Source organism: Dama dama, chromosome 24 (genome assembly GCF_033118175.1).
Source record: "Dama dama isolate Ldn47 chromosome 24, ASM3311817v1, whole genome shotgun sequence".
NCBI classification, from domain to species: domain Eukaryota; kingdom Metazoa; phylum Chordata; class Mammalia; order Artiodactyla; family Cervidae; genus Dama; species Dama dama.
This window is the reverse complement of record NC_083704.1, coordinates 30,254,198-30,273,546: the sequence shown is the minus strand read 5'-3', so window position 1 is coordinate 30,273,546 and position 19,349 is coordinate 30,254,198. Positions and strand designations below refer to the sequence as shown.

Sequence of the window (19,349 nt, the reverse complement as noted above, 5' to 3'; positions counted from 1 at the left end):
TGATGATTTTTTTTTCTGTTTGTTTTTTTTTCTACTAAAAATTAACCCTGATATATCTACCTTATATAAGACCTACCACAAGCTAAGCATCAAGAGATAGAGGGGAAGACTTCCCTGGCAGCCCAATGGTTAAGACTTTGCTTTCCAATGCACAGGGTGCAGGTTTGATCTCCGGTCAGGGAGCCAAGATCCCACATGCCTTGAGGCCAAAAAACCAAGACATGAAACAGAAGCAATATTCAATAACAAATTCAATAAGACTTTAAAAATGGTTCAGATGAAAAAAATCTTTTATAAAAAGAGATAATGAAAATTCCAGGGCAGAGATCTATAGTCAGATTTAAGACTCATGTTTGCCTCTGATTCTTAAGGAAAGCACTTGACCTCCCTGGAATTACTTTTCATACCCTGTAAATTAGGTGGAAACTTCTCTGATATACATTTTTTTCTATTATAAAATTTTGTGAATTGCTTAGAAGAAGAAGGAAAATTGGTGAGAGAGAGAAAGAAAAAAAATGTGTGTGTGTGTGTGTGTGTAATAAAGAGAGATTTCCTCTTTACAGACTTTAATTCCAGGGAGGACATAGCCAACCTTTGTCTAGTGTAGTTTCTGCAGGTTAAAGAAATTGGTTTGGAAACTAAGGCAGAGGTTTAGTAAAAGAAAATAAATAAAGCAGAGAGAGTAGAGCTGTTTTACTCCTGGAAATACACAGAACTCCAGTGGATAGACCACAGGGTGTACAACTTTGGATTCGGTGTCAAACCTCAGTTTGAGTACCATCCTGGAATATCACTAGCTGTGTGATCTTGATCAAATCATTTAACTTCTGTAAGCTTTAATCATGGCGTCTCTTTTGATCTGGTATGATGTTTTTTATTTGCTATTTAATGTCACTCTCCCTGGGATATTTATTGGGTAAGGTAGACCCTTAGAGACCCTGAGGGCCTCTCCCCACTATTTGGTGCAAACACGGCCCAGCTGCTGCTACTGGCCACTGATTCTGTTCCTTATCAGTTACTTTACCAACATGTGCCCCCAGATCATTCCCACAACTTGCTGCTCAAGTCTCTGTGCCAGGACACATCAGGTAACCAGAGCAGAAATGGACAAGAGGCTCACCCCATCAAGAAGCCGACCACTGAAAGAATAGTGCTGCCACGTAGGGGCAGGAACAACCACCTCCATGCCTTGCCCCGAGACACAAAAGCATGCTCACAGCAGATCCTGACACTATATGACATGTAGTTGGGCTCCATTCTGGAGCTGGAGGTGTTGCTAGGCAGAGGGGATGAGGGGAGGTCAACAGAGGCCTGAGGCATCAGGAGGTGAGGAGCAAACCGACAAGAATCTGTCCAGAGAGGATAGGCTTTGGAGGTGGTTGGAGGAAGTACCTCTCTTTAGCCAAGGCTCTGAGCATTAGGGACTTATCACAGTCACTGCACTTGTTTTACAAACACAAATTTAGGGGGTGACAGTATTAAGAATATTAAGATGGTAACTGAAGAGCGTTAAACTAGAATCACTAGACCCTTCTAAGAGCCTAACCTCATGTGGGCGTACTGATTATACACATCTGGTTTTCGTTTCTTAATTGGTTTTTAAAAAAGAAAACACAGGCATCTTCTTTTCTTTTACTTTTTTTAAAATTTATTTTTGGCTGTTCTGGGCCTTTGTTGCTGTGTGGGCCTTTGTCTGGTTGTAGAGAGAAGGTGTTATTGTCCAGTTTTGGTACAAGGTCTTCTTATTGGGGTGGCTTCTTTTGTTGTGGGTCCTGGGCTGTAGAGCACAAGCTCAACATTCATGGCACACAGGGTTAGTTGCTCCATAGCAGGTAGGATCTTCCTGGACCAGGGATTGAACCCCTTCCTCCTGCACTGACAGACCTATTCTTGACCACTGAGCCATCAGGAAAGCTCCTTTTTCGCTTTGTTTTGTTCTGTTTCTAATGAATTGGAACATTATTTCAAAAACTGAGCTTTTGTAGTAGAAGACATTTTGGGGGTGTCAGGAGCCTGGGTGGGGAAATCTATTTGTAGGGTTGGGGTTATAGCACAAAGCAAGATCCTAGAAACTTTCTATCTGGACACGACTTTAGAGTGTTCAGGTCTTAATCCTCTGTGAATCCTAAAATTTTCCCAAGTCCTCAAAATGGAATTCAAGCAAATTCAAGGAAAATACACCTTTTAGTTGTGTGATCTTTAAAGACAGGTCTTCTCATATGCTTAAAGTTGCCCCTAATGACTACTCCTGTAAACAAATGGTTGCCTGCCCAGGTTATCTGCACTTTGGAAGTTCTGGAGAGAAGGAAAGCAATAGAACACTGGTTACTATACTGTTTATTTGAATCTGTCTTTCCCAACATTTGTCCATTGCAAAAAACAGAAGCTGTACAGTTTGCTCATAGAACACAGAGGCAGATCCCTCAACAAAGGATCAATAAGCTTGGGGAGTAAAGTAATTCTGTACTCATTTATTTATTTTCTCCATCATTCTACCATCTGCCTGCCCATTTGCCTGCCTGTATCAATCTTTGTCTCTGTATAGACTAGTATTCTTTTAACTCTTAATGAGTTTTATGGAAGATGGAAACTGTAATAATCCTGAACAACCTCCTCTCCATTCATGTAACAATCAGAAACTATGAGTCTCTTCATTTTATTTCCCAATTCCTAAAAGAGAGAAGTACCACGGCCCAGCAGGACATATTCACCTTTGGTCTAGTCATTCATAGCTAGGAGAATGGGGTGAATTAAATGAAGGGCCTATTCCTATCAGTTAAAAGCTGCTTCTCCATGAAGATGGTCATGGACTATTCAGAAATGACAAGATGTGACTGTCCTAGATATAATCAAAAGTTTCTAAATTCAAGGAGGATGACAATGAACTTTAGACTCCAGTAGTTTGATTCAGTTTTGGACTCAGATCATAGGATTAACTTTTTTCTTTTTTTTTTAAACTCCATGGAAGAAAAAAGAAGAATAAAAATGGGGCAGAATCCTACAAGGATTTTCAGTAACATTTTATAATTTACTTTTAGTTGACACTTAAAAGTATTTATTTTTCAGTGTTCATCTATTGCAAAGTTCTTGCTTTATTAACAAGTAGTAAAACATGTGTTATAGTATTATAGGTAATTGTGCAGCAGTAGGTTATTTCATCACTTATCTTTCAAAATACTAACTTTTCCTAACCTCCAGCGTGTTTTTAAGAAAAAGGAGTTTGATACCATATTGTCACGTTTTCATCTCTTCTTGTATAGAAAGCTCACAGTGTCCTTCCTTTCTGAGCATGTAAGCAAAACAACAAAAGTCTGCTATTATTGTATTATTTCAACACAATGTGAAAAAAAATCTAGTGATTTACCAAAAACAACCAACTAGTTAACAAAAGCTAAACTTTTTACTGGTATCAATTCAAGTTCTCAAAAATTCAAATTCTTAAAGAAAAAAAAATAAATAAAAGACTGATGATAATTCACCAAGACCAGGCTTTTGTGTCTTTCAAAATGAACTAAAGTTTGTTAGAAAATGTCAAATAAGATTGTAAATGAATGCCTCATAAAAGGTATCACAGAAATGTAATTTCTTACTTGGAATATGTAAAAGTCCTTGGAAAACTACAAATTACTCTCCAAAATACAAAGTATTATTAAGTCAAGATATCCCCCTAATATAGATTATGTGAAGATTGAACAGAGCTTTTCTCTGAGTGAAGGTAAAGGAAGATAAGTTAACACTTGTTGTCTGCCTGTTTTGTGCATGGCAAAATATGTTTTGTGGGGAAAGGAGAGTGGTTGAAAAATTCTAAATTCTAAAGATCTAGAATAAAACAGGGTTTCCCTGGTAGCTCAGCTGTTAAAAGAATCTGCATGCAATGCAGGAGACCCCAGTTTGATTCCGGGGCCTGGAAGATCCCCTGGAGAAGGGATGGGCTGCCCACTCCAGTATTCTTGGGCTTCCCTGGTGGCTCAGTTGGTAAAGAATCTGCTTACAATGTGGGATACCTCGGTTTGATCCCTGGGTTGGGAAGATCCCATGGAGGAGGGCATGGCAGCCCACTCTAGTATTCTTGTCTGGAGAATCCCTGTGGACAGAGGAACCTGGCAGGCTACCATCCATGGGGTCGCAAAGAGTCGGACAGGACTGAGCGGCTAAGCACACACAGAATAAAACAAAAAGAGTCATACTGTACCATCAAAAATCAGATTACCAATCTCAATATATTCACTTCTAGTATCCTTCTTTCATTAAAAATTTTTTTTTCTTTAAACATAAATACATTCTTATTTTAAACATTCAAATTATAAAATATTAAGGAAAATAAAATCTTTACCCTTAAAAAAAACTTTCCCCAAAATAAAGTATGAAAATTTGTTGAAATTGCAGCTGTTTTTCTAGGCATGTAAATACAGAGAATGTAGATTACTGTGTAGAGAGAGAAATGTGTGGAAACAAAAACCATTTTTATAAAAGGGGACCATGCCATAGGCATTACTTTTGACATAAGGATAGTGGGCTTCCCTTGTGACTCAGATGGTAAGAATATACCCTGAGCAGGAAATGGCTGCCCACTCCAGTATTCTTTCCTGGAAAATTCCATGGACAGAGGAGCCTGGTAGGCTACAGTCCATGGGGTCACAAAGAATGAGACACAACCTGAGCACACAAGTACCCTACCCAATTTTTGTTTAGTTCAATAAAGGTAAAAATAAAGAAAAAATGAGAATTCTGAAAATCCAATAAATGGTTTGAAACAACAAAGATACACTTTTTTCCCCTAAAACTTTCCTGCAAAGATAAAAGGCACACTGAATAATACTGAGATCAAAATGCTTATGTATTTAAAAATTGCGAATATACATATATATATACACATACACACATATGTTCTCTAATTTTGAAATTATGAAAGAAGATAATATTATCACTCACACACTTCAGACCATGTTCCTTTACCCATTCCTCTTTTTCTATTTATACTGTTATTTTTATATTATCCAAGTTTATGGCATTCATATTCTGTTCTATAACTAAAACCAACATGTTTCTTAAGTAGTTTTATATTTGAATGTACTCATGTGCCTACTATTCTGCCTTTATTCTTGATATCTGTATATTGATTTTTTTTAGTTGGATGCAATTCATTATTAAGTAATTTCTTTAAAAATAGTCATTTATGTTATATTCCCTGGGTGTTAGTTTATTTGTTTCTTTTTTGATGGTAAAGTGTGTTGAATGCCATTAGATTTGAAAGATATGTCAGTGGATGATAATAGTCATGTCACTCTTTTATTCAGAATACTGTAGCTTTTCCTTACTGTTTTCTGGCATAGAATGCTAATGCTACTATTATAAAATCTGAGATTAATATGATTTTCTCTTTCACTCTTTTAAGTAATTTTCTTTTTCAAAATGGTGTTCTTGAAAATTTGAAAGTAAGTCACTTAACTAACACAGGCAACTAACACATGCTTTGGTGTAAAGTGTTTTCTCCATAATGTCTCTGGAATGTGGTGTATTTTTTCAATTTGACATTTTCTTGATATCTTTCAAAAGATTTGCTTGATTGTCTCTCTCAGTGACATCAAGATTCTTTATGTTAGATCATCTTTTATCTTTTTTTATACATTACCTTCTCTTCAATTGTTTTATCTGTGTTTTTCATTACAGTTATTTCTAATCTTCTCTTTGTCAGTAATTTGACTTTTAGGAGGTATCTGTTTGTTTGTTTTTTTTCTTTCCTGGCCCATTTAGTTGGTTTATTAGTTCTTTAATAATGCTGTTTGGGTTGGAATTCTTATGTATAAGTTACATTCTGATTTACTTGATTCTATAGTTTCTTTTTTTCATCTTGACATTGAGTTATGTTTTTTTGAATTCATGTTCTTACTCTACAGCATGAAACAATTTTGAGAAATTTCCTAAGGTTACTTGAGTTGTATTTTCTGCTACATTGGATATATTGTCTATCTTTGGCATGTTGTATTTTTGACTTTTATTGTTGCAATGTATTTTCCTACTTACTATTCCATTTATTTTCATATGCCCATACTTGAGGAACTATGTACTGACAATTCATTTATTCCTTACAGAGAGGGATTTTTTAAACCTTTCTTCTCAAAATATTAGGGACCTGTTTGTTTTCTTTCTCTTAGTTCCATTTTGGAGGCCAGATACTCACATATTATGAGTACTCACACTTTGTACCCTGAGGGAATATTGGGGTTGTGGGAAGTTCAGCCTTTATTAAACCGTGTGGGTGCTTCTCTCTATTTTACGATTATCTTTAATGGTTTCTAGCAAGATTATTGGTGGAAGAGTCATAGGTGCACTTTATTGGAGAAATGCATCATTTTTCAGTTGGGCCTCAGAGATTTTACAAAGTGAGTATATAGGCGTGAAGCTATTGGCTTGTGAGATAGAGTCAGCTTTACTATACATGCTTCTCTGCTTCACTTTTTGTCTCTAGGATCCTGGAGTAAAGGGCTGGAGAAAGGAGCCCTTCAAACATAAGAGAAAAAAATTAAATTACCCTATGCATGTACATGGGTTTCCCTGGTAGCTCAGTGGTAGAAAAAAAAATCTACCTCCCAATGCAGTAGATATGAATTCAATCTCAGGATGTAAAAGATCCCTTGGAGAAGGAAATGGCAACCCACTCCAGTATTCTTGCCTGGGAAATCCCATGGACAGAGGAGCCTGGCAGGCTACAGTACATGGGGTCCTACAGAGTCAGACATGACCTAGCGACTAAATAATAACAATGCATGTATGTACAAATCTACTTATCTCCAGAATTTGAGGTTGTCAAGAGAATTTTCAGAATTTTGTTGCTTCACCAGTAAATCTCACAACAGGTGGGGAAAAGATTAAGGAGTCGAAAATCCTTTTGCCTCTCTGAGCCTGGACAAGCCCTTCTTATTCCACAAATTTTTTTTCTATCATTTCTTTATTTTGCTTATTTATAAGTCAATGGCACTGGGATTTGTCCCTTTTCTTGTTCATACTTTAAACAAAACCAAAAAAAAGAAAATTTTATTTGAGTCTAATTTGAGGATTATAATCTGGGAAGACCATCTCAGAAAGCTGTGAAGTCTGCCCCTAGAAGTCAAGGTAGAGTTGTACAAGCTTTTTGAGACTGAAAGCTGCTCATCAAATGCTGCATTATTGACAGCTTAAATAATCCACATCTAAGCATCATTTTGGTGGGTCATGTGGCCCCTTACAAGATCAAGAACAAATGCTACCTTTTAAGCAGTTGTCTTGTTGGTGCTGGGAGAACATTGCTCTTTATAGTTGAGCAGGTATTTCTGCTGATGGAGTAAGTTTGCTCGATGCTAATGCAGATACACGGTGCACAAGCAGAAAAGAGAGGAGGCCAAAGGGTAGAGAGAGAAAAATCATTCTTAATTTGCTTTGTCTTGCCATGAAATGTGAATTTTATTTCACAGTTTCTCCTGTTGATCATCAGTCTTTCGATAGAAAGCATTATGTGATCAAATATTTGGCCCATTGAAGCTAGGGTGGCTGCTTGCCTTTCCCAGTGTGCATCATATCCCTCAATGCTGGGTGCCAATAGCCTGGTTCTCTCTGGTGGCTTACACTAGCAGAATATTAAGCAAGGGTTTATGGCCAATTCTAGGTAATCCAATAAGGGACTTAAGTCAGTTTCCTTGCATGTGCATTGTACATTGCCCATTATTTTATAGGCCACATTAGAGGCGATCTACAGCTTCAAGTTGTTTAGACATCATTATCCTAGTACAAGCAGATGACACCCAGTGTGAAAGGCAACTACCACCTTATAATTCCACAAACTTTAACTTAAATTGGTAGTAGGAACAACAATATCATTAGTAAAGATCTAATCCCCAAATCCTCCTGAATCAAACTGTTTTCCTAGTATTTCCCCTACTGCGGAAAGAGGATGGCTCAGAGCAGAAATCTCACTTTAAGGGTCATAAGATGAGTTAACAAGTATTGTGGCCCAGACCTTGCTAATTTCTGTTTGATATTTACTCATTTTTATAACTCCTTGCTCATTTCATTAAGCACTGGAATAAGAAAAGTCTGTTTTAACTCACTCTTTCCCAATCAACTTTTATAGCAACACAACAATGTAAGACTTAGTATTGCTACTTTATAGTTCAGAGTTAAGTAACTTATCCAGTACTATATAGCTAGTAACTAACTAGCATTTCCCTGGTGGCTCAGTCAGTAAAGAATCCACCTGCAATGTGGGAGACCTGGGTTCAGTCCCTGGGTTGGGAAGATTCCCTGGAGAAGGGAATGGCTACGCACTCCAGTATTCTGGCCTGGAGAATTCCATAAACAGAGGAGCCTGGAAGGCTACAATCCATGGGATTGCAAAGAGTCAGGCACAACTGAGTGACTTTCACAGGACAGGAACTAACTAGGCTGGAATTAAAACCCCCATCTGTCTGCTCTTTTAAGGAAATAATGGAATATAATAAAATTACAAATTTAAGATAAAGTTACAGATTTAATTTATTATACCTTGGTGCAAATATTTTGGAAAAAAGATATGGATCTAAGTGGATGGTGAAAAAAGTGAGGAGAGAATCAAGATGCCTAAGTTTGATTTCTTTCTATCTCTCAAAGCTGATGATGAATTTGGAAAAGATGATTCAACTTCCTGGGTTTTAGTTTTCTTGTGTGCAATAATAATATGGATGATGATGACAATAATGATGGTAATTTTCTTAGTCTGATGACTATTATTCACTTGTACCAGGCACAATGTGATAAGCTTTATAAGTAGCATGTCATCACATCTCAAAATAACTATCTGATATACATATTCTATTTTATCAATGAAGATACTGCAAATTTCGCAAATCCACTAAAGCCCATTTGATTTAAGGGCACATGATATAAACCATTAGTTCTATTATCTTTCCAAACCAAGAAGTCTGACCTGAATGGTCTTTAAAATATCTACCAAATTAGAGATTATCGTGAGCTGCGGTAGGTATCAGAGGAAATGAGTATGCTCCTACATGACTCTCAAGTACAACTAGTAGAGTTCTGGACTGGATGGCCTTAAAGTAAATCTTAATATGATGATATTTTTGCTTTATGTGTTCATTTGCACAGTTAAAAAAACACAGAATTTCTCTTAACCCATGAGTACTGAACTCTTCCTCTCCCTTTCCCACAATACTTTTCTTTCTTAACAATTCAGTGCAAATGTCCTGGAGACAGGTAATGTGAGCATCCACATGAATGTGGAAGATGAGCACAGTAGCAGCCCATATGTTAGATACTGAGAGGAGTGAGGTAGGCAGGCATGCAGGGCAAAGGGGTAGTGTGGGAGTGGCCCTGTGGAGTGGCAGAGCCCAAGTAAGGTGACAAGGGCACACCCTTAGTGGGCTGGTCTAACAATAAATATCAGAGTCTGAGAAGCCTGAAGAGAGTCCCATTGCCAAGAGGGAGTGGTAAAAGTAGAAACCTGCGATCTGGTACTAGAGTCAAGCAAAGGACAGACTGAATCCCCACAACGAAAGGACAGTCCAGTGCGAGGTGTTAGATCCTACACAAGGATGTGAAAGTTATCCACTTTGGAATATGACCACGCGCACAGTATCAGAGGTCAAGTGTAATGAAAGAGAGCATCTACACAGGAAAGAGACCCTGCACAGGGTCAGAACCTGAGTGAGGTAAGGAGGCAAGAGACAGCTCAACAAGGGGTGTCAGAGCAGGGATGGGAGTAAAACTTGTAGCAGGTATCACAATCTGTACAGAGTGAGGAGGAGCTCCATAAAGGGGAGAAGCTGATGACAGTAATGGGCGGTTGTTACATATAGAGAGATTGAACAAATGCATAAATACATTGAGAATAGTGGAAACCAGGGTTCTCACGGCTGGAATAGGAAGTTAAAAATATAGACAAGAAAGAAACAAACAAACCTAGAGCAAACCCACTATGAATCACCACAGACTCTCAATACATACACAGGTGCATCTATCTATCTATCTATCTATATGTATATATGTGCATGTGTATGGGCTTCCCTGGTGGCTCAGTGGTAAAGCATCTACCTGTCAATGCAAGAAATATAGAGTTGATCCCTGGGTCGGGAAGATCCCCTGGTGAAGGACATGGCAAGCCAAACCCACACCATTACTCTTGCCTGGGAAATCCCATGGACAGAGGAGCCTGGCAAGGCTACAGTCCATGAGGCTGCAAAAGAGTCTGACATGACTTAGCAACTAAACAACAATTCATGTATGTAAAAGTACACATATACATACTTACATGCATTCATATACATATAACATATAAAACCTACACACACACACATACACACACCCACACATGCACATAATGAAAGGTCCTTAGAGCAAAAACACCTCAATGAGTACACTTAGTATCCAGATTATGGTTTCCATATACCATTCTCTAATAAAAAGAATGAAATTTTCTTAGGAAAGAAAGGCAACTTTGATGACTGGAACAGGAAAATTATAAGATGATTCTGAAACACTTTCTTGTACCAGAAAGTAAGGAAGAGAACAAAGAATGACAGGCACATGTCAAAGAGATGAAGAAACCAGTTTGAATAGGCTCCTGCTGGCCAAATCAGTGAAACTTTGGGTATGAAAATAGTCATGAATTATAAGTTCCTTTATGCAATAATAAATAACTTTATTTAATACAAAAATTCCTTATTTAATAAAATAAGAACCTGTGGATTCGCAGTGCAAGAGTAGATCACACTGATAGAAATATATAAATAAAAATTAAATTCTCAATAAGGAACAGTACATTTACATTGTCTCAAAGTCCGTAACCACAAAATGCTTACTAATTATAAGGGGAGGGGGAGGTAATTTCATAGTGGGGAGGTCTCACAGGCAGTACCTTAACCAGTGATCAAAGTTAACTTCAGCAGAAATGAGACAAACAGAAGTCCTGCACCATCTGATAGGATTCGATCTGAAGCACTTAACATTCCTGAATCTAATTATAATTAAACAGCAGACACAGTGGAACACCCTTTGCGGGAGGGGAATGGAGGGACAGGAGGACAAGACAATGTGATCAGTATACTCTGGATGGTGGGGAGTGTTTTCTTTTCATGGTGATAATTTTTAAAAATAAGAGCCAGTTTTTACACTGCTTTAATTATCTTTAAGCAAACAAAAAAATCTTTATAGGCCCTTTTTATTACCCATATTTTCAGCATACAGCTTCTATGAGGACCCCTATCCTGTTGTCCCTTAGACAAGCCTAAACTGAGTGAAGCCTAACCAAATCAGTGCCTTGTAATTTTAGAAGTTACCAGGTGAGGAAAATCAAGTGAAAACAGAAGGTGTTCAATTAATACCTTCAAGGAGACTAAAGAGAGAAAACAATAAATGAAATCTATGATTCTCTGCTGGATCTTTTTGCTATAAAGAATTTTATCAAGAAAAACAGAAAGGGGACTGATAGTTAGATAGTAGCATTGAAACAATGTCAATTCCATGATTTTGATCATTTTATTGTGTCCTTTATAAAAAATAGAAACTAATTCATTTAGGATAATGTGGCATGTTTGCAAAGCTACTCTTAAATGGTATAGGAAGAAAATTCTTTGAACCATTCTTGAAACTTTCCATATGTTTGAGATTGTTTCAAGATGAAATATTTTTAAAATTATCTATTTACTTGATGTCTAATACTGTTTGGATTCAAAACAAGGTCAAGCATTTTCCACGTGGTGCAATTTTTCTTTTCTTTTTCCAGGTGATGGTGGCTTGAGCCCTCCTATTTTTACCCAGGAACCAGAAGATGCTATTTTTCCTTTGGATTTGTCAAAATCGGAAATAATTCTGAATTGTGCTGCTAATGGTTACCCGTCACCCCATTATAGGTAAATTTCTACTTCTGAGCACCATGCTGTTTTTTGTTTTTTTCTTTGTCTTTGGGGTAAAGTATACACACAATTTATTGTTGTTGTTGCTTAGTGGCTAAGTTGTGTCCAACTCTTGCGAATCCATGGACTCCTCTATAGTAGTCCACCAGGCTCCCCTGTCCATAGGATTTACCAGGCAAGGATACTGGAGTGGGTTGCCATTTCCTAATCCAGGGGATCTTCCCGACCCAGGGGTTAAACCCATGTCTCTTGCATTGGTAGGTGGATTCTTTACCACTGAGCTGCCAGGGAAGCCCATACACACCATGCTGCTGCCAAGTCGCTTTAGTCGTGTCCGACTCTGTGCGACCCCATAGATGGCAGCCCACCAGGCTGCCCCGTCCCTGGGATTCTCCAGGCAAGAACACTGGAATGGGTTGCCATTTCCTTCTTCAATGCGTGAGAGTGAAAAGTGAAAGTGAAGTCGCTCAGTTGTGTCTGACTTTTAGCGACACTTGGACTGCAGCCTACCAGGCTTCTCCATCCATGGGATTTTCCAGGCAAGAGTACTGGAGTGGGGTGCTGTTGCCTTCTCCATAAACTGACCTAATTTGAAGTGTACAGCTCAATGAATTTTTACATAGGTATACAGCTGTGTTGGAGAAGGGCATGGCAACCCACTCCAGTATTCTTGCCAAGAGAATCTCCATGGACAGAGGAGCCTAGTGGGCTGCAGTCCATGGGGTTGCAAAGAGTCGGACAGGACTGAGCGACTCAGCACAGCACATACAGCTGTGTGCCCGCCACTCAAATGAAGACAGACATTTTTGGTACCCTAAAGTATCACCTCATGCCACCTGCCAAGTGATAATCATCCCATCCTCATCCTCCAGCAACCGCTCTTATAACTTACTGGTTAGATTTGCTTAGAGCAGTCATTCTTGAGATTGGTTCTATGCAGTGCCATGTTACACTGAGAACTGAAAAGGAATGAAAGATAAAGGAAAGCAGGGAAGGGAGGAAAAAAGAATGAAGGAAGGAGGGAGGGAAGGAAGGAATACAGGAAGAGAAAAAAAAATAAGAGAAAGGACAGGAAAAGATTTGTTTCCCCAATTTGAAAGAGATTGTAAAGCACAAGTTCATTTTGTACTCCCTTCCCCACAATATGTGGCTACTGCCTCAGTTGCCCCATATACCACGACTATGAACATGTTTCTCTAAAATGAATTAATCCAGATTGAAACTTTTTTTATCAGACCAATTTCTGTGACTCCACTGACACATCCCATCAGCCAAAAAGAACTGGTTTTAGAAAAATATGTTGAAGACAGCTATGGACCATCTAAGGCAGAAAAGCAATTTTTCTTCTGGGCAACTAGAAAAATATATATTGTTCCTCACATATTACCTCTGAAATAATAAGGAAGAAAGGTCTGCAGTGTTTCTGTTCTTAGAATATTACAGTACAGGCAGAATCTGATTCACATTGTGGGTGGATTTCACAAATACAAAAATATATGCATATATGCATTATACTTGTGTTAATCTTAAAGATATTGTGTTGGTAAGAATTGCATATGCAGTGTGAATATAGAAAAAGTAGAATAATATTAAAATGACTATTGTGGCTTTGGGATTTAAAAGCATTTTTTTAAAGTCTTAATTTTTAGTGCGTACATGCGTGCTAAGTCATTTCAATTGTGTCCAGCTCTTTGTGACCCCATGGACTGTGTAGCCCACCAGGTTCCTCTGTCCATGGGATTCTCCAGGCAAGAATACAGGAGTGGATTGCCATGTCCTCCTCCAGGGGATCTTCCCGATCCAGGGATTGAACCTACAACTCTTACGTCTCCTGTATTGCAAATCATCACACACAAAAAACAACAAATTCAGTCCATTTTGGTAAAAAACAAACAAACAAACAAAAAAACACTGGCTTTTCCTGATTTATATGTTCCATTAAAAATATATTTATATACATAATTATTTTGATCTTGCAATTATCTAGATTAACTAGCTAAATGACTTAAATATACAAGGTTAAAGACAACTTTCTATCTTGTGTCTCTTATCTCTGTCAAAACAACTTCAATATTATTTTTTACAACAAAAGAACTGAAAACTATGTCTTATTATTTAGGTTTTGTTAAGGCTTTTCTATCTTTAGAACACCTCAACCAATGAAGTCCATCTGGCAGATGAAGATTACTTAGTTTATAAATCGGTCCATCTAGTTCATGGTTGTTGGTTTGTTTTCCTTAAGTAAAAAGCTGTGTTCTTTACCTTAAAACTCGGTTAAATATACAAAAATGTGACTAACATATTCTTGGGATCACCTAACACTTCAAGTTGCAACTTTATTTTTGAGAACTAATTTGATTGTTGCTAAAGATTGATAGAGGTTATTAGAGAAGGGTAAAAACATAAGTCCCTATACAATAAGAAACTGTTGTTAAGTAGAGGTAAGACAGATCATCGATTAGCCATGTACTTATACAAAAATTTCTATTGACTTATAACACATGGAAAGATATAATACAGTGGTTCTCACAACAATTTGCTAATATTACCTGTGAAGAAATATACTGAATGAAGAGATTGCAAATTCAAATGTTGTGAAATGGCTTCTGTTGTAACACTTATAAATAAGGAGGCTAAAGACAGGCAATTAACTTCTTATTTCCATTCCCCTTAACCAGGTTTAGCTTATTTCTCCTATCATGGTATAAAATACTCAAGATGCTTTTAAAAGACAATGAGGAAAGAAAAAAAGTTTTTAATGCTTAAATGTCAGACTGAGTCCCAGTTTTCTTGACAATAAAGCAAAGGGCAGAGGTATTTCAGACAATGCACATTAGCAACAAAATGTGAATTTTAGTTTTAATATGGCCCTTTCGAACTTAAAATTAATTTTAAAAAAATCCTCATGACTGTATTCATTTTAGATTGTGTGTCTGAGTGTGTGTGTGTGTGTGTGTGTGTGTGAAATAGATGGACACTCTGACTCAGAGTTTAACATTGATGTTACTTTGGGTATAGTGTGAAGCCATACTAAAAACCCCTTGGCTTAGAACCAAGAGTTATCATTTCTAGTCACAGCTCTATCTTTACATATATAACCCTGGAATAATCATGTCTTTCTCCTATCGTTGTATCCTTCATCCAGAAAGTGAGGATGTGGTTGATTTTAAGGCGTGTTTTATTCCTTTTAGTAAATTCCCTTTAGAAAATGAAGTCTCATAAGAGAAAATAAGCAATATTGAAAGCAGAACTTTGGAAAGAGTTTAAAAGTAACTTGTCTAAAGTCACTTTCAGTTGGAGTCAATACATTGATGGACAGAATATCAGTGAAGACAAGATAAAGATGTTAGGCAAAGTTTTCCAGTGGAAGAGATCACTTTCTATTCTTTTAAAGACTAGGAAACACATGAAAATTAACGTCTAACCATGCAGCTTTGTTATAGGAAGGAAAATGGGTTACCCAAAAATAGTACTTGGGTAGGATTGCTTATACTTAATAAGTTAAGGATATAGTGATGAGCTTAGTTCCAGAGCTCAGAATATATATTTTATTTGGGGAAATGAAGCAACACACACATAAATTATTTTTACATAGGATACACTCTGTCAGAAAAAGTTCTTTGAATGTTATAGAGAATTTCCACCACGTGTCCTCTGAATCTGGTCACTGGAGAAGCTTCCTTTCTGTGATTTAATCTACTCCAGTCACAAAGACATTCTTAAGTTTGGAGAAGCTCTAGGCCTGTGCATAAAAATCACAAAGGGTGTTACTCTTCCCTACTATTCTTTTTATTCATTTCCTCCCTTGATCTACTAACAACTTCCTGTGACAAAGCAGGATATTTTTATTGTGCAAACGTTATAATTGATGGATATGACTTTTGGAGAAATGACCTGGCTAAGCATACACTACAAAGGAATATCAAATCTAGGTCTAGGACTCTTTCTATGAGGTCAATGGAACTAAATTTAGTGCACATTACAATCACCCAGAGAGATGTTAAAAGTTTCGATTTTGGACTTCTTTATAAGTCTAGGAATGGGTCCAGAAACAGCACTCCATGTAGCTCTAAAGCAAGCCTCAGTTTTGAAAAAACACTCTCTCACACACACATACATTATCACAGACTAGCAAACAACTGTAGCCCCAGCCATTATATTCTTGACACAGGGCTTAACTATTTAATAGTAAAGGATGTTCCCCAGAAAAAAGGTCAAGATTTTAGTTCAAATCCATTATGTTTCATGGAATTAATATGGTATTAAGGCAGATGCTTAAAATAATCTTCTATAGCATATTTCCTAGTTTGCATCGTGAGATAATTCTCCTGGGCATGGAATTCTATCAGTAACACTTGTATGACAATCACTTGAATTCATTAATACTATTTCTCAATTTATTTGAACATATTAATTAGAACAAAGCCCACACCATGAGTTGAACCCCTGATCTATATGCACAGTTTAATAATCATTGTACCATAGTGATTAGAATGATTATGGGGAGAGTGTGAAAAATTCATTTGCTGCAGCTAAGCCAACAACTTTGAATTTGTGTTGAAAAACAATTACTGAGCTTAATTAGGAGCATGTAATGATGACAGCAGTTATTTTAGTGATTGATTTCAAAATTAAAGAGAGCTGGCAAACTAAGTGTGGTATATCCTTTGCATTGAAAAAGCAAGGGAACACAAAGGTTCAAAGACCATGCCCTGTAAACAAATTATGAAAGACAGTATTATAGCACTGGCAAGGAGAATATTCTAGGCTTCAGATAGGCATAAAAAAAATAATAGTTTTCTCCATTTTCTTCTTCTAATATTGAGAACTAGAAACCGAATAAATTTCTCATGGAAAAAAAATTGGCAGATAGTTCAGGCAAATGAAATGTACTGTTTTTGACTGTTGTCTTTCAGCTTCCTTTTATTAAAAAGAAGTTGAGGGGCACAAGAATTGGCTAAGTAATTTAAAAGTGACAAGAGTTGGTTCAAGTCCTCTGGATGATTTGATATCCATCATTTCTCATCTTTAACAGGGTGGAAATTTCTCTTCTACTGTTGTAGATATTTGCCAGACTTTTTCTATGGGATGTTTCAGAATTCTAAAAAAAGTCAATGACATTTCAAATAATTCTATAAAATGTCATTCCTTTCTTACAATTAGCTACCCGCACAAAACTATTTTTAATATGACCTTAGCATGAAGGGAAGAACCTGCAGAGCTCGCATAAACCCTAAAAAAACAATATTTACAAACTGTATTTATTTCACAGGAAGAGGCCAGTCACTTGTTTTTCTGACTGATTATCTTAACTCAATATTTTAAAATATATCTCTTTTCTTAAATGGTTTATATTACTATTCAACGCTAGTGCCCTAAAAATGTATATGTTTGAATATGTAATATTCTTATTTCAAAACGTCTATTTTGTTGGAAGTAAGGGATTGCAAGGTGGGGGAAGTGGGTCCATTAAAGATGACAAATGGGTATTCATTCATCTTAAAATGATAAAACGTAATTTCTAAATCATCTAATACTTCTTTGAAAATAAATATAACTGTTAGGATTTTCTGATACTTAATTAATGTTCTAAAAGGTTGTTGACTACTAGGTAAGCCAAGCAATTTTTTACAGCCTAAAATGAAAACTTCTCAATCTGCATTTGTTTTGTTAAAGTATAATTTTAGTTTGGCATTTCTAAGTACTGTTGAAATATTTTCAGCATGATTAATTTTCCAAGTAAGAAACTATCAGAGACAATCATGTTCTAAAGTAGGTTATTTTTGTTTTGTTATCAACCTCAAATTGGCATTGTAAAATCTTTGCTGGCTTTATTTGTGCCATTCTAATATATTCTTCTTGGACTTCATGTCTAAATCATTTTTGACATTCAATTTTGCAGTATCAGTTGTGGGTGTTCAGGTATGGTATATATTATTTCAAAAGTTGTTAAAGGAATAGGATGGCCAGGGTTATTGACTGAATGTCTACTTTTTATTTCTTATGTCAAGAGTTCTGTTGCCTTCTTGTACAGGTTTTGGTGAAAGTTTGTAATTTGTCAAGAGTATTAGTTCTTTCAAATAATCTAGTTATTGATATTATGGAGCTCACGAAGACAATTATCTTCAGTGAAACTGGTAGGATGTGTCCACATGTAACCATGTTTTGTTTTATTTTAACAGTCTCAGAAATTGCAAATGTATGTTGTTTAAACCAATAGTGGTCAACTCTGCTTACTGGAGGCATAATTTGATTTTTTTTTTTCCTTTGAAGGTGGAAGCAAAATGGCGCAGATATTGATTTTACCATGAGCTATCACTACAGGTTGGATGGAGGCAGTTTGGCAATCAGCAGCCCTCGCACAGATCAAGATATTGGCACGTACCAGTGCCTGGCCACCAATTCTCTGGGAACAATTCTGAGTCAGAAGGCAAAGCTCCAATTTGCATGTAAGTTTGTGGGAAAAATCTATAATCTTTGTGTTTCTGAAAATATATTCTTATTATAACCATGGTAGAAAAAAGCCAACTTTGCCAATCACATGCTCTTTGAGAGCAAATATGAATTTATAGAGGTAAAAAGTTTTAACAGTGTGCATTTTGTGAATTCAGACTCCTGGGAATAGTTGAATGTTTCAAAAAAAAAAAAAAGCAGGAAATATCAGTATTATTGTAGTTTGTGAATTATATTTAGAAACGTCTCTGAAAGTTCTAGATATACATATTCAGATAAAGATTTATATCTGATAAATCTTTATATCAGATAAAGATTCAGATATATATATATATAATCTTTTCCTTCTTCTTTTGCATTGAGCATTAATGTGAAGGGCACAAGAAAAAAGCAAGCAAAGATGTTTTTTGGGGGAGGCAAGCATTCCCCCAGGAAAAGTGATCATGCATCTACAGTTTGATGCAGGTGGAAATAAAGTGGTTGCCAAAGGCAGACTTTATATTAACTGTAACAATGTCCAACTGCGTCACATAAATGTCATCCAAATAATTACCTTGGTGACATTTGGGGACATTAGCAGATGAACAATAGACATACTGCTCCTTATAGTGTTTCCAGGGACTGAAATGTTTCATATTGGATCCAGGGAAAGCCTTGTTTGAAAGTAATTACATTTGTTGATGTGGATGAAGCAGAAGCCTTACATCTTTCCCTTTTTACCCCCTCTGCCATGCGACTCCCACTCACGCCCTCCTCAGAGGATGTATCAGGGGCCAAAGAGTGAGAAGCTACTCTTTGGGACCCTGATGAATAGGTCTATGCTTCTGCTATTTTGAAAAAGTAACTATTTTGAAATTTACAGAATAAAATATACATCCAAAGCCCACCTTGTAGAGCTGTTCTATGAAGGAGGACCCCTTCTAGGGCCCGAAACTGGGCTCTTGTCTAACACTCGGAAATGAATTGTCTGAGGAGACACATGTGCTGACAAAGCAAGAGGTTTTATCGGGAAAG

At 36.8% G+C, this 19,349-nt stretch overlaps 1 protein-coding gene across 1 annotated transcript in view; it reads left to right on the top strand.

Moving 5' to 3' along the window:
- Positions 1-19,349, top strand: part of CNTN6 (contactin 6) — a 195,954-nt gene that overhangs the window by 14,449 nt on the left and 162,156 nt on the right. The window contains 2 exon segments of the mRNA XM_061127769.1: positions 11,753-11,879; positions 18,156-18,331. Coding sequence (XP_060983752.1) covers positions 11,753-11,879; positions 18,156-18,331 — 303 coding nt within the window.